At 43.1% G+C, this 14,902-nt stretch overlaps 1 protein-coding gene and 1 pseudogene across 3 annotated transcripts in view; both read left to right on the top strand.

Annotated features, from left to right (window-relative positions):
* Positions 1-14,902, top strand: part of LOC120375038 (MOB-like protein phocein) — a 30,822-nt gene that overhangs the window by 9,844 nt on the left and 6,076 nt on the right. Inside the window, exons 1-5 of one of the 3 annotated variants that reach the window (XM_039495602.1) lie at positions 5,990-6,263; positions 7,480-7,542; positions 8,092-8,192; positions 10,325-10,367; positions 10,643-10,729. In XM_039495602.1, the coding sequence (XP_039351536.1) occupies positions 6,204-6,263; positions 7,480-7,542; positions 8,092-8,192; positions 10,325-10,367; positions 10,643-10,729 (354 nt within the window). In that variant the 5' untranslated portion in view covers positions 5,990-6,203. Of the gene's footprint in view, positions 1-5,989; positions 6,264-6,669; positions 6,855-7,479; positions 7,543-8,091; positions 8,193-10,324; positions 10,368-10,642; positions 10,730-14,902 lie in introns of those variants that run through there. The other 2 variants (XM_039495604.1, XM_039495606.1) reach the window with 2 other exon arrangements.
* LOC120375237 lies at positions 12,091-12,267 on the top strand (annotated as a pseudogene).

Raw genomic sequence — 14,902 nt, 5'->3', positions numbered from 1 at the left:
ATCTTTGAGCTGACTGAGATTTAAAATATTAACAGCCTAGTTTCTTTTTGTAAGCTAACTATTCGTAGACAAGAATTGGGGTAGAGAGTCTTTGAATGTAGGTCGCTAGGTAAGCCTAATATTTGAGAGTCCCTCTGAATAAGAGTCTTTTAAAGATAAAATGCACACAGGAGTCTTATTTGTAGTGGCTATCTCTAGGGGCTTGATGCTCCATGTACCAGGCTACCAGGAGTGGTCATTATAGTTTTTGCAGATGCATTTTTCAGCAAGGGAGACCAGAGAGATACAGGTTTCCTTAGCATGTATCCCACTGATTATTTATATTTAGTGACTAAGAGTCCTAGTCATGGACCAGGACACCATTGTGCTAGGTTCTGTACAAGCAGCCCAAATTCGCTTGGGTGTATTTAGCATGCTAAAGTTGCTACAGGTACTTCACCCAGTATTCTGCTCCCTCCTTATGTTCTCAGGTCTCTGAGATTTTCAGCACTTCTGAAAATCAGGCCATTTATATAAGTGCCCAAAATGGATGTAGCTTCTTAACTTTATGTAATTGAAAATTTGGGGGATTTAAGATCTGTTTTCTCATCTGAAAACTGAGCTAATGCCTTCCTACTTGTTTGTGTTTGTGAAGTGTGTTGAGTTTCTTGAAAAAAAGGGTATTATAGTTTACAAGTGCAAAGTAATAGTGTGGCCCTGAATCCACTCTGCACTATAAATAAAGTGCTTAGATGACTGATGGACCAATATGCACAGATTACATATAATGTGAAGGTTGTTTTTATTCTGCAAGGCTATCACTGGGGGCAGGGACAGGATGACTTAGTAACTGATTTATCTGCCACTGTCATATCAATTTGAAGTCAATGACTGTGTTCCAGTAGTTACCCCTCAGGTTTTATTGCGGGGAGGGCAGCCACCTGTTAAAAATTCTCACTTCTAGTTGTTTATCCCGTATCAGAGGTTGTCTATTTCCTCCTCTGCTTTATAGATTAGAGGTAGGTGAAATGGGGAGGTACAGGTACTTCTGTTCACCTCTGGACTTTCTCCCCAGCCTTTCAATAACTACATCTGATTGTGGGAGTAGGGGCATAGGTATGCCTTTCAAACTTCATTCCCCTTCAGCCACCTTATAGATCCTGCCTAGAAGTAACTGTCTCGTCTTCAGGAAACTTTGTTGCTCAGGCTGGCTCCATCCCCTGTGATGATGAGGCAGGAATGTGCCTTCATGAGGCTTCTAAGTGAAAAAGCACATTATAGCCAGAAGCCCTAACCCTGCAAAAATAATAAGAACAAGAACATAAGAGCAGCCATACCAAGTCAGACCAAAGGTCCATCTAGCCCAGTATTCTGTTTTCCGACAATGGCCAGTGCCAGGTGCCCCAGAGGGCATGAACAGAACAGGTAATCATCAAGTGATCCATCCCCTGTCACCCATTCCCAGCTTCTGGCAATCAGAGGCTAGGGACACCATCCTGCTTAATAGCCATTGATGGACCTATCCTCCATGAACTTATCTGGTTCTTTTTTGAATGCTGTTATAGTCTTGGCCTTCACAACATTCTCTGGCAAAGAGTTCCTCAGACTGACTGCATTGTGTGAAAAAAAATGGTACTTCCTTTTGTTTGTTTTAAACCTGCTGCCTATTAATTTCACTTGGTGACCCCCTAGTACTTGTGTTAGGAGAAGGAGTAAATAACACTTCCTTATTTACTTTCTTCACACCAGTCATGATTTTATAGACCTCTATCATATATCTCCCCTTAGTCATCTCTTTTCCAAGCTGAAAAGTCCCAGTCTTACTAATCTCTCCTCATATGGAAGCCGTTCCATACCCCATATAATTTTAGTTGCCCTTTTCTGAACCTTTTCCAATTCCAATATATCTTTTTTGAGATGGGGCGACCACATCTGAATGCAGTATTCAAGATGTGGGTGTGCCCTGGATTTATAAAGAGGCAATATGATATTTTCTGTCTTATTATCTATCCCTTTCTTAATGATTCTGAACATTGTTTGCTTTTTTGACTGCTGCTGCACACTAAGTGGATGATTTCATTAATATTAAATAAATTGGCCAAATACTCGCTCTGACTTTCACTCATGAAAAATGAGGGTGCAGGTTAAAAAAATAGTGAAATGATTCTTTAAACACTCATCTAACTTGGTAAAATTTAACATGGTTGGACAAATGCCAGACATAAGTAACTAAATACTGGGAGGGAGAGAGGCTTAAAGTCCCACTTAAAACTTATTGGTTAAAAAATACCATTAATTTATTTTCTCTTTGACTTGCAAAAACTGTGAACTGGTTGAAGATTGATAGAGCTGATACATATTGCCATCTGACAGATGTGTTTTTCAGCTCGATTTATTTGCATTTTGGAAGCTCTGCTGTCCTTGAATTGAAAGTCAGGGACAAGCAGCTGTCAAAACCCTAACTTCTGTGCTTCAAATGTTAGTTAACCTTTAGAAAGTATGGAAAGGAAAAAGATCAGTGCCTAGTGGCAGGGGAACCCCTCCAGCTAACGAGTGTGTCTGCCTTGTCCCATGCTTAGCTGCGCAGAATGTCGTCTTTCAAGGCATTCATTAACTTTGGATTGTACCAGGTCTAAATAGGATGGAATATGAATCTAGACATTTTTACCTAATCCTTCATTGTAGGCCACTATTTTCCACCTCTAATTTTATCACCCTTCACACAGAAGTCCCACGTTCGACCTTTTGACTGAGAAAACAAGCAATTGCTGAGCCTGGAATGCTGGCCTACAATGTGCTTGCGGGCTGGGAAGCTAATTACCATTCAATGTAAACTGCATTCATGCACTAAACTGTTCAACATTACTATGTACATCCTGTATGGAACTGCCAACCCAGTCATGCTGTCAGCTCCCTGAGGTTGTTTCCGGGTATCTGTGTTGGAGCCCTGAGGATCCCCTATTTCCCATCACTTGATCTTGCTCAGGTTTTGACTGTCAATCTGGCCACTAAGAACAGGACTGGTCTCTCTGTGAATGCTGTTAGTGACATTCCCCAAGCAAAACAAAAACTCAGAATGATTTAACAGCGGGAAACAAAGTTTACAATGTAGATTATGAACCCTTTAATGTTGGGAATAGGCAAAAGTTACACTAAATGCGCCATCAAACTGAAAATGACCCTGCAAGGGATGAAAGGAAAAACTTTACAGCTTGAAAGTGTATCTCATTCAGAATTTGCTTGGTGCAATAAAAATGCATGCTCTATGGCCTTTATGCAGCTTTATTCAAGGACAGAGGTGGCTACAAACATTTTGATGTAGCAAGATCATTTATTTACCTTTTCAACTGATAACAATTCCTTATCCCACCCCTTTTTCTTTATCTTCTTTGCTACCAAGATGCTCAGTCTCATCCACCTTCTGATCCATCTGTCCTGTCCTATTTAATCCCCACTTCCCAAGTGGTTCTATTTTGCCTTCCACTCTCTACAGGCATAGCTGTCTCTGTCTTTTCCTTCTCCCTGTCCTCCCCTAGCAGGCACTTTCCCCCCCTCCTCCCTAACCTCCATCCCCATCTCAGCAGAATTTATTCTATCTCCATTTCTCCTCTCTGCTTTCCATCACCCACCACTAGCACTCAGATAACAATGATGATGATCATGGTATTAGACCTGACAAGAATATTCCATCCTCATTCCCTCCTCCTGTCCTACAGAAGCTGTTCCATCTCTGTGAGAGTTTTTTCCTTTGCCAGCTCTATTTCTACATCTGCATTTGTTCTATATGCACCTTCAGTGACAGCTACTGTACCCAGGTCAGGCGCCAGTGCAGGTGGGAGTGCCTGGCTTGTTTCAGCCCAGAACCAAGGCCAACCCTTCTCATGCTTGCTCACTGCAGCCTGCAGCCATGGGGTACTTATTAGTCTTTCTGTTCACTTCACTCTGAAGGGACCTGAGATGCTTTGTGTCCATTTTGCCATTAACATACTAGCTTGGTGGAAACCAGACCAATTTTGCAGCCCTATCTCTAGGGCGATGCAGGAAGTGTGGCTAAGCCAACGAGACGCTACCCCATGTCCTGTGTAGCTGCAAGCCCCATTCCAGAGACTGGCAGCTGTGACACAATGCCGTCCAAGATCGCCTGGCCAGAGCCATCCCGCCACTCATAGGGAAGGTTACAGTTAACTCTGCCATCCCCAGTACTGGCCATCATCATCACCCATGTGGACCGAAAGAAGATCATCATGGTGGACGTCACAGTGCCCTTTGAGAACATGACCCTGGCCTTCCATGATGCCCGAGCTCGAAAAGTGGAGAAATATGCCCCTCTGGCCGAAACCTTGAGAGCTAAGGGTTACCAGGTTAAGACGCACACAAATAATCAGAGCCTTGGGTGCATGGGATCCAGTAACAAGTGAGTGTTTAGAGAATGCGGAATTGGTCAACGCTACGCTTGGCTGATGTGGCAACTTATGGTGTCGGATGCCACCAGATGGTCGAGGGACATCTACATAGAACACATCACCGGACATCAGCAATACCAGGAGGGATGAGCTGGAGTGCCGATGAGAAGCACAGTCAGTAAAGTAACTGAAATACTTCCCTTATGGATTATATTTTCTAAATGGACAACTTACCTAATTCTCAATTACTAAGGGACTATCTTCATTCATTGATATATGTGCTTTCCACAACCAACTCTCTGTATAACTTTTCATGAGTGATGTACCCAAATACTTGGATGCTAAGATCTAAACTGTAGTCTTAAATTTACTCACCTAAATTTGGGTTACTGCTGATTACGCACTATACGTATCTCATGACTTTAAAAACAAACTTTGTATTTGTGGATAATCTAAGCACTATACTCAGAAGTACGGACACTCTTTTCTCAATCTGTGTATTATAATTTTAACAATAGCTTTAATAAAATGTTTATGTCTAGGGCTCAGGGCCTCATTGTGCTTAGAGCTGTGTAGACATTTGATATAAGATAGTTCTGGCTGCAGACAGGTCAGAGATAATGGCAGGATGCAACAGCAGGATGTTTGAAGAAATTAACTTCATAGGAATTTCTGCACATACAGGCATCTTGTTTGCAAAATAACAACCTGGTTAGCTTGCTAGCCTTTTGGAGCCAAGTTCATGTCTGATAAAAGTAGGTATAACTTATTTTGGTGGAAGTTGTATGGTATGTCAAGGAAGCTCTATGGCCTGTGTTATCTAGGTCAGACTAGATGATTACAGTAGTCCCTTCTGGCCTTTGAATCTATGAATCCTACTAATTATTTTTGTGAGGCCAGGATCTTTTCTTAGGTGAAACTCCCTCATGCAGGTGTTTTGAGGCCATGGGTTCCTATCATCTGATGTGTAATGGAAGAGCAAGCAGAGGGGAACATTTCTGTAAGACACCATGGATTTTCCTCTTGAGAAAAATCCGAAAGGAAGCCATATTCCTTACTATCTAAATACAAGCCATGTAAGCTCTGAGAAGGGGACACTGGAACTTTTCCTTTCGGTGTGGACTGGCCCAAGGGTTAGTTTTTGTTAAAGAGACTTTCTGACTGGTGATGAGGGTCGATCCTAAGTCTTGACCCACCCTTGCGGCGATGGCTCTAGGGCACTTTTGACTGGTGTGATAGGCCGGGGACGCTGTACCAGACAGCCCTGGCTCTGAACCTGGCCAAGGCACGGCCTTCAGGCTGGGGGTGGCTGTGCACAACACGGGGGAGATCAGGCAGCTGCATGTCAGGCAGGGGCATTATGTGCTATGGGGCAAGGGGCAGCTGCCGCCTGACTTTCCCTAGCTCTAGCTGTGCCCCCCTCAGGGAGAGCCAGACACAGGCGAGGCCCCGCCCACACCCCCTGGAAGCGCGCGGGGCGGCCCGAGGCTGCCTCGTGACCCAGCTCGCGCTCTCCCTTGCTCCGCGCACACAGCGCGCGCACCACGGGGCTCCACCCCCGGCCTCTAGAGGGTTATTCTACCTACCGCTGCCACTCCCGCCTCCCCACCGGCTCTTCCGCCTGCCTCCCTCCGCGGAAACTGCTTCACCCACAACCCCCCCACTCCGCCCCTTTCTGGTCGTCACGCGGGCTGTTCCATCTTCTTTCCCCCCTCCCCCCACCAGCTGTTCCCGAGCCTCCCTCCCTCTGCTCCCGCCGCGCCTGTTCCTCCCCCTCTTCGTCAGCGGCCGCCGCATCCGGGTCCTGGCGCCGCTGTCACTATGGTCATGGCGGAGGGGACGGCAGTGCTGAGGCGGAACAGGCCGGGCACCAAGGCCCAGGTGAGGCGCGGCGCCCCAGCCGCCTCCTGCCCGCGCGGGGCGAGGGGCCGGCAGCGGCGGGCGGGCTGGGCCTGCCCGGCCGCCGCGCTCCCGCGGGCAGGAGCCGGGCCGGTGCGTCCCGGCGCGGAGCCGTTGGGCCTCCGGCCCCGTGCGGGGCTGGGCGGTGCGGCCCGCCGCGGGCTCTGGGCCCAGCTCGCCTGCCAGGGACCCGCGCTCGGGCTGTCACCGGAGCCGGGCCGCGCTGGGCTGTCCCGCGCCCGGCTGGCGCTGCTCCCCGGGGGCCCCGCAGGGGCTGGTGGCGCTTCTCGCCGCCCCGGGGTGTGGAGCCCCCCTGCCCGGCTGGCGGGGCTGAGTCTGCTCCGCGTTTAGCCTTGTCAGCGAAGAAAGGGGTTTTCTCCGCGGGCATTGGCCGGGAGCCCCCTCCCAGGGCAGCACCTGCATGTCCGGCAGTCTCGGGTCATAAGAAAGAGTCGCTGAATGTTAGTGACTCCAGCTAACGTCATCTTACATTTACGTGCCTCTTTCCACCCCGATCGTGTGTGAGTGGGTATGAATTACTTCACCAGCCACGGGCAGGCAGCCACCTCGGAGGTGAACTTTGACACCTTTTTAACAGCATCTAATGATGTTACATGATGGTTTAGGATGAAAATGAACGAAACATTCAATCAGAAGCAATCAGGCAGGATATTTGGTAGGATGAAAGAATAATAGTTAAGTGTCTTGGCTGAGTTAGGCCAACACCCCATCATAACAACCCAGAGTGCTGCTGGAAGTACCACATTACTCCTGTCTTGCCGGTCACTTGTGAAATCACTTCAGTACCCTGGACTTCTTTTTGGGGTCTTTAAGTGTTAACCAGGTCTGACTCTTCTTAGCATATGAAAAGGAATGAAAGAGATGACATTTCCAGTATTGCAAGTCAAGCAAAGCTTTAGCTTTAATTTTAAGATATGAAATAACTTTGTGGTAGCTCCTTTTATTGTAAGTTTCATATTTTGGTTTTTAGGAGGGTGAGCATCAGTCCCCTATAGTCCTTTGCAACTTTGTCTGCTTCCTCTCTATCTAGATGTAGTTTCCTGTTTGCTGAAACTGTAAAGGTTATTTTCCTACAGCCTATTGAAGTTTCCTGATATTAAGCATTCTGAATTTGCTGCAAATGTCATGCTATCTTTTCCACCCTTTATTAAACTGGTTTAAATTTTTTTTCCCATAGGATTTTTACAATTGGCCTGATGAATCCTTTGAAGAAATGGATAGCACACTAGCTGTTCAACAGGTATTTTTTGTTCTAATAAATATTTTTTCATGTGTATAAGTTTAGTCACCCAAATCTTGTGACTTTTGGCAAGATGTGAGCAACAGGGCACATTCTCTTCTTGGTTGTGAAATAGTTGTACAAAAATAACTTCATAATTCCATAGAGAAATAGAAATCAGTGTTAATACAGTAATTTTGTGTGTAGAAATCAGTAGAATCCTGGTTTCCGGTTTTACCAGTTGAACAGGTTTTATTGCTGCCTGGTAAAACTCTCTGCTCCTCTTACCATTTCTCATTCAGGGAAGACATGTTTTTCACACACTGTATTTTGAGGACATTTGCTTTGTTCCTTCTCCACCTATTGCTACTTTTTTTTTTTTTGTCCTCTTACTTTGGTCCATCAACATAGCTGGACTACTCCAGCTAGACTAAAGAAATAAGTAGCTGTTATCCTTACTGTAGTGGCTAGTAGGTATATATCAAAGTAGCTAGAGTTGTGGCACAGTCCTAAATATGGAGTCTTACTATCTTTAAACAACTTTTAGAAATTATTACTTTTTCTTTTCAGTATATCCAACAAAACATAAGGGCAGACTGTTCTAACATTGACAAAATCCTGGAACCTCCTGAAGGGCAGGATGAAGGTGTATGGAAGTATGAACATTTACGGTAAGAATTCATGCTTTGTCAAAATGTAGAATCAGGAATCTCACCACACTGATTAGCAGTAGTAATGAATCATAATAGTCTGACTCTTATAGACTCTAAATATTTTTGTTTACAACTGTTTTTAAAAAAACCAAAAACCTACAAGAGCAAAACTTTGTACTATTAAACATTTTAGAATTATGTATTAGTAATAGATTTGTAGTCTTAACAATGGAATTTATTTGCTCCTTTTCTGATTACCAAATTCATTGTTGTGAGGATTCCCTTAAACTCCCTTTTGCTTTTAAAAATTTGTAATGTCAACATACATGTATTTAAAATAAGACAAACTTCTAGAATTGGACTGCAAAGATTTATATCAGTATGGACTGAAAGGACAGCCATGAGTTTTCATAGCACCTCCCCCCCTCAATCTCATTAACTTAGTGGTCCCCAACCTTTTCGTCTGGCAGGCGCCAGAAAAAGGACCGTGGTGGCGGCGGAGCATCCGCCGAAATGTCGCCGAATTTCTGCGGCATTTCGGTGGCGACGCCGCTCGACGACGTCACTTGCCGCGCTGGCAAGTGACGTCGTTGAGCGGCGTCACCACCGAAATGCCGCCGAAATTCGGCGGCATTTCGGCGGATGCTCCACCGCCGGCCAGGACGCGGGCACATTTAGATGCTCCCGCGGGCACCATGGCGCCCACGGGCACTGTGTTGGGGACCCCTGCATTAACTCCTTACTTTCACTTACTAAAATATGAATATTGTAATCATTAGATGCTCTCCAGAATAGCCTTTAGCTATGAGGCTGGTTTTTAACAAACTGTAAGAAAATATTTTTTGTAGTAAACATGTTCTCCATTTTTATTCCAGTCACTATCAGAGAAATCGTGACAGTTTTTCTGGCCTTCTCTTTGTCTATTAGCTGTTACAATACATTGGTTAAGCTGGCTACCTAGATGCCCTTTATATCTCCAAACTGTCCTTGTTACTGCAAGTGTTTGTTTTATTATCATACAGACTCAATATTCTGCTCACTGATATTTCCACCCTTATTCTGCTTTGGTTTTTACATCACTTTGATATGATTAGTGTCCTGGCATTCTGAAAAAAAATCAGTTTTTTTCTTAGTTTGACTGTCTTGTCATTCCATCAACATACATTTTCAAGGATAAGAATAGTTTCAAGTTAGTGCCTCCAAGTGAGAGAGGCACCTAGGTTCTTTTAAAAATCTTACTAGGTACCTAAATACCTTTAAAAATGTGGCACTTGGGAACCTGAGTCCCAATGACTTTTAATGAGACTTAAGCTCTTAAGTGTCTATATTTCTTTTGAAAATGGGACTTAGGTGCCTAAGTTAGTCACTTCTGAAAATTTTACCCTGCTTCCTCCAAAGCATTAAATCTTCTCTAAACTGTCTGCTAGAGTGTGCCTGAGAATGAGGCAATCAGCAGCTTTCACACATAGCCTCACTGCATTACACCTCAACTCAGGCTGGCTTAAAGAAAGGTACTCCTGGAGGTCTCAGTAGTCATCTCTTGAGCATTTGGGGATGGCACTAAAGAGACAGAATTGGACTTTCAGGGTATCTGGCATAGATGGGTTTGATCAGTTTGCACCTTATGATCTGTTTTTCTTCAGTGCATGTTTAAGGGATTTTACTATTTTTTTCTTAAACATGAATTGATATCAAAGGCAAATTTGTAAAATGTAGATTTTCCTAGGGGAGAAAATATTATATTCCTAGTCTCAGCTATCAGAATACTATTCAGTTTATCCTTTTTGACAAAGGAGAAGACTCAAATATAGTTGCATGAGTTCCTCTGAACAAATAATAAGTTAAATTTTTCTGACTTTTCTTTTTGTATTCCTGTCATCATATAGTCTCCTTTTATTTGTTTTCTTCCTTGTATATTCTACAGATATGTTCAAAGATTCTAAATTTGTCATAGGTGCTGAGATTATTTTGAACCATATTTTTTACATTTGATCTCATTCCTCTTCTGCTTTCTACACCCCAGAAGAGACCAATGTAATTTTTAAAAACGCTAGAGATGCATAAAACCATTAGCGTTTATGACAAGTTCTTTGCGTTAAAATGTTTCCATTAGGGAAACTGTTTTAATAATGCTATATTTAAATTTCTAGACAATTCTGTCTCGAGCTCAATGGACTTGCTGTCAAGCTTCAGGTAACTCTTTTCTTGTTCTCTAATTTTTGTGTCGGAGACGAGGTTGTTTTTGTATTTTTAAATGTAATATTAGCTCACAAAGCTTTGCAAACTTTTAGTTCATATATTTTTAGCCACCATGACTTTAGGAACATAGTTTTAGGATTCCAGAAGACTTTAGTTGATGAAGTAGCTTTAAAATATTTTTCTGATTTTAAAGAATTGAGTTAAATTATTAATAATGATCAAATCTTGCTTTCTCTGGTATTTTATTAACTGAACAACTGTTTCAACAGAGTGAATGCCACCCAGATACATGCACTCAGATGACAGCAACTGAACAATGGATTTTCCTTTGTGCAGCCCATAAAACTCCCAAAGAGGTAAGGAGAGTATTTTTTGAAATATATCTGTGAAGGCTCATATTTTCTTCAGGGATCCATGCACAGAAGGGGCCATCCGTGCATATCTTGTCTTAGTCAAATGGAAGGGCTGTGTGGGAATGCGACTTTCATAGCAGTACTCCCTGCTTGCTTCTCACATCTTCCATAGTGACTCATAGGAGGCTGAAGAGCAGGGAACCAGCTGCTCTCCGTAACAGTCTCATACAGATCCCTACTTCCCCCTCACCTTTTGTGTGGGAATCTGGAAGAGTAATATAGCTTTAATCTGTATTAAATTTTCTCTGGTCACCTCAATAGTTGTTACTGAACAACAGAAAGAGGTTTCTTTTTTAGCAGATCGAGTTGCCTTTCTCTGTGGTTTCATGGAATTGGAAGGCTTCCTCTCTTTCTCCTCCTCCCCCCCCCACCTCCCTGTGGACTCTCAAGTCCCTGCTTCTGGTGACAACTTGCAGGGAATTCTGCAATGGTAACCTCTGCATCTTCAGCTCCTCTGACACCCTCCTGTGGCTTTCTCCTTGGGAAGGGCCATTCTGGCCCTTGGTTTTTGACCTTAGTTAGTTTTGTGCAAATTTTGGTAGTAAGATTGTAGACTGCTGACTAGTCTAACTTAATTTCTCTGTACTGGTGCATGAACAAGTCAGTAACATTTGATGCATGCTTGTTAGGCCCTGGCGTACAGCTGTTCACATTACCACCATTATTACGTTGAGAGTCTTAGCAAAGAGATCAAGGACTAAGTAGCCATGGAGACTGCACTTTCTTCTCAGCCCTGGAGAAAGTTACCTTTTAGGGGAGGGTTGAGGCACTCAGGTGGGATGGTTCGGGGATGCTTGCCGTGCCATTGCATTTGCTGCTATACAGAGCAATAAAAATACCTGTTCCATAGCTAGAAGTTCAGCATATTTCACCAGAAATACACCTCTACCTCGATATAACGTGATCCAATATAATACGAATTTGGATATAATGCAGTAAAGCAGTGCTATGGGGGGGTGGGGGTGGCGCTGTGCGCTCCAGCGGATCAAAGCAAGTTCTATATAATGCGGTTTCACCTATAACACGGTAAGATTTTTTTGGCTCCTGAGGACAGCGTTATATCGGGGTAGAGGTGTAATGTGCACTTGGTGGGGGGAAAAAAAGGCATTATAAGCACATGATGACACCTTCCCTTTGAAGTAAGCGAAGAAAGAAGTTTGGGGGAGGTGGGAAACAAACTTTCTCAAACAGAAATGGAATTGGAAGTGAATATACAAAATCAGAAAAAGGAACCATCCTGAATCTTGGTTAGTGTTTTTAGCAGAGGTAGGGTTCCATATTTTGTTTTCCTTTCCTCACTGAAACTGACTTCTTGGCTCTTTAGAGCTCAGATCAAGTGTAGTACCTGTTCTTATCAGTTTAATATCTGATATGTCCTTTATTTGAGGACTGTGTATTAAATTGATTTTTGAAAAAGGGGGCTGGAATAGGAGCTTGCTCTGTCCACCTCATGCATTGGCTGGTATTGCAGTGTTCTTAATAACTGGAAAGTAGTTAAGTGGCCAGGCTAAAACTGAATGAAATGTTACATGAGTTTACTTCTTATTTTCTACGTCCTCAAGCTAACAGTGTTTGTCATCTAAAATTCAGTACAGAATAATTATGGGGTATTGATGAAAGGAGAAGGGAAATTGATATTTTGCTACCCCTTCATGGGTGTGTGGACATGTGAAACATATCAAGACTAGTGTATTAGCGTGGAATACTTGTCACTCAGTCAATGAGATCTATCTTTAACCCTGCATGATTAAAACAGTTAAGTGTAGGGATTTTAAATTTTCCATGGCTTGGTCTGCTACAGCACAGACCAAGGGCTGGTTCCTTCTAGTATGTTGACAGGCACAATGATGACCAGTCACTGCCAGGATTTTCACACTCTCCAGCTCTTTCTCTGCTTTTCTAGTTTGTCCTGCCTCATTCTGAACATAAGAACAGCCGTACCGGGTCAGACCAAAGGTCCATCTAGCCCAATATCCTGTCTACCGACCGTGGCCAATGCCAGGTGCCCCAGAGGAAGTGAACCTAACAGGCAATGATCAAGTGATCTCTCTCCTGCCATCCATCTCCATCCTCTGACAAACAGAGGCTAGGGACACCATTCCTTACCCGTGCTGGCTAATAGCCATTTATGGACTTAACCACCATGAAATTATCCAGTTCTCTTTTAAACGCTGTTATAGTCCTAGCCTTCACAACCTCCTCAGGTAAGGAGTTCCACAAGTTGTCTGTACGCTGCGTGAAGAAGAACTTCCTTTTATTTGTTTTAAACCTGCTGCCTATTAATTTCATTTGGTGACCCCCTAGTTCTTGTATTTTGGGAATAAGTAAATAACTTTTCCTTATCCACTTTCTCCACATCACTCATGAATTTATATACCTCTATCATATCCCCCCCTTAGTCTCTTTTCCAAGCTGAAGAGTCCTAGCCTCTTTAATCTTTCCACATATGGGACCCTCTCCAAACCCCTAATCATTTTAGTTGCCCTTTTCTGAACCTTTTCTAGTGCCAGTATATCTTTTTTGAGATGAGGAGACCACATCTGTATGCGATGTGGGCGTACCATCGATTTATATAAGGGCAATAATATATTCTCAGTCTTATTCTCTATCCCCCTTTTTAATGATTCCTAACATCCTGTTTGCTTTTTTGACCGCCTCTGCACACTGCGTGGACATCTTCAGAGAACTATCCACAATGATCCAAGATCTTTTTCCTGACTCGTTGTAGCTAAATTAGCCCCCATCATATTGTGTATATATAGTTGGGGTTATTTTTTCCAATGTGCATTACTTAACATTTATCCACATTAAATTTCATTTGCGATTTTGTTGCCCAATCACTTAGTTTTGTGAGATCTTTTTGAAGTTCTTCACAGTCTGCTTTGGTCTTAACTATCTTGAGCAGTTTAGTATTGTCTGCAAACGTTGCCACCTCACTGTTTACCCCTTTCTCCAGATCATTTATGAATAAGTTGAATAGGATTGGTCCTAGGACTGACCCTTGGGGAACACCACTAGTTACCCCTCTCCATTCTGAAAATTTACCATTTATTCCTACCCTTTGTTCCCTGTCTTTTAACCAGTTCTCAAACCATGAAAGGACCTTCCCTTTTATCCCAAGACAGCTTAATTTACATAAGAGCCTTTGGTGAGGAACCTTGTCAAAGGCTTTCTGGAAATCTAAGTACACTATGTCCACTGGATCCCCCTTGTTTGTTGACCCCTTCAAAGAACTCTAATAGATTAGTAAGACACGATTTCCCTTTACAGAAACCACGTTGACTATTGCTCAACAGTTTGTTTTTCTATGTGTCTGACAATTTTATTCTTAACTATTGTTTCGACTAATTTGCCCAGTACCGACGTTAGACTTACCGGTCTGTAATTGCCGGGATCACCTCTAGAGCCCTTTTTAAATATTGGCGTTACATTAGCTAACTTCCAGTCATTGGGTACAGAAGCTGATTTAAAGGACAGGTTACAAACCTTAGTTACTAGTTCTGCACCTTCACATTTGAGTTCTTTCAGAACTCTTGGGTGAATGCTATCTGGTCCCGGTGACTTGTTAATGTTGAGTTTATCAATTAATTCCAAAACCACCTTTAGTGACACTTCAATCTGTGACAGTTCCTCAGATTTGTCACCTACAAAAGCTGGCTCAGGTTTGGGAATCTCCCTAACATCCTCAGCCGTGAAGACTGAAGCAACGAATCCATTTAGTTTCTCTGCAATGACTTTATTGTCTTTAAGCACTCCTTTTGTATCTCAATCATCCAGGGGCCCCACTGGTTGTTTAGCAGGCTTCCTGCTTCTGATGTACTTAAAAAACATTTTGTTATTACCTTTGGAGTTTTTGGCTAGCTGTTCTTCAAACTCCTCTTTGGCTTTTCTTAATACACTCTTGCACTTAATTTGGCAGTGTTTATGCTCCTTTCTATTTGCCTCACTAGGATTTGACTTCCACTTTTTAAAGGAAGTCTTTATCTCTCACTGCTTCTTTTACATGGTTGTTAAGCCACGGTGGCTCTTTTTTAGTTCTTTTACTGTGTTTCTTAATTTGGGGTATACATTGAAGTTGGGCCTCTATTATGGTGTCTTTAAAAAGCACCCATGCAG

The sequence above is a fragment of the Mauremys reevesii genome, linkage group 11 (genome assembly GCF_016161935.1).
Source record: "Mauremys reevesii isolate NIE-2019 linkage group 11, ASM1616193v1, whole genome shotgun sequence".
NCBI classification, from domain to species: domain Eukaryota; kingdom Metazoa; phylum Chordata; order Testudines; family Geoemydidae; genus Mauremys; species Mauremys reevesii.
The sequence above is the reverse complement of the archived record's forward strand: the minus strand, read 5'-3'. Positions and strand labels throughout refer to the sequence as shown.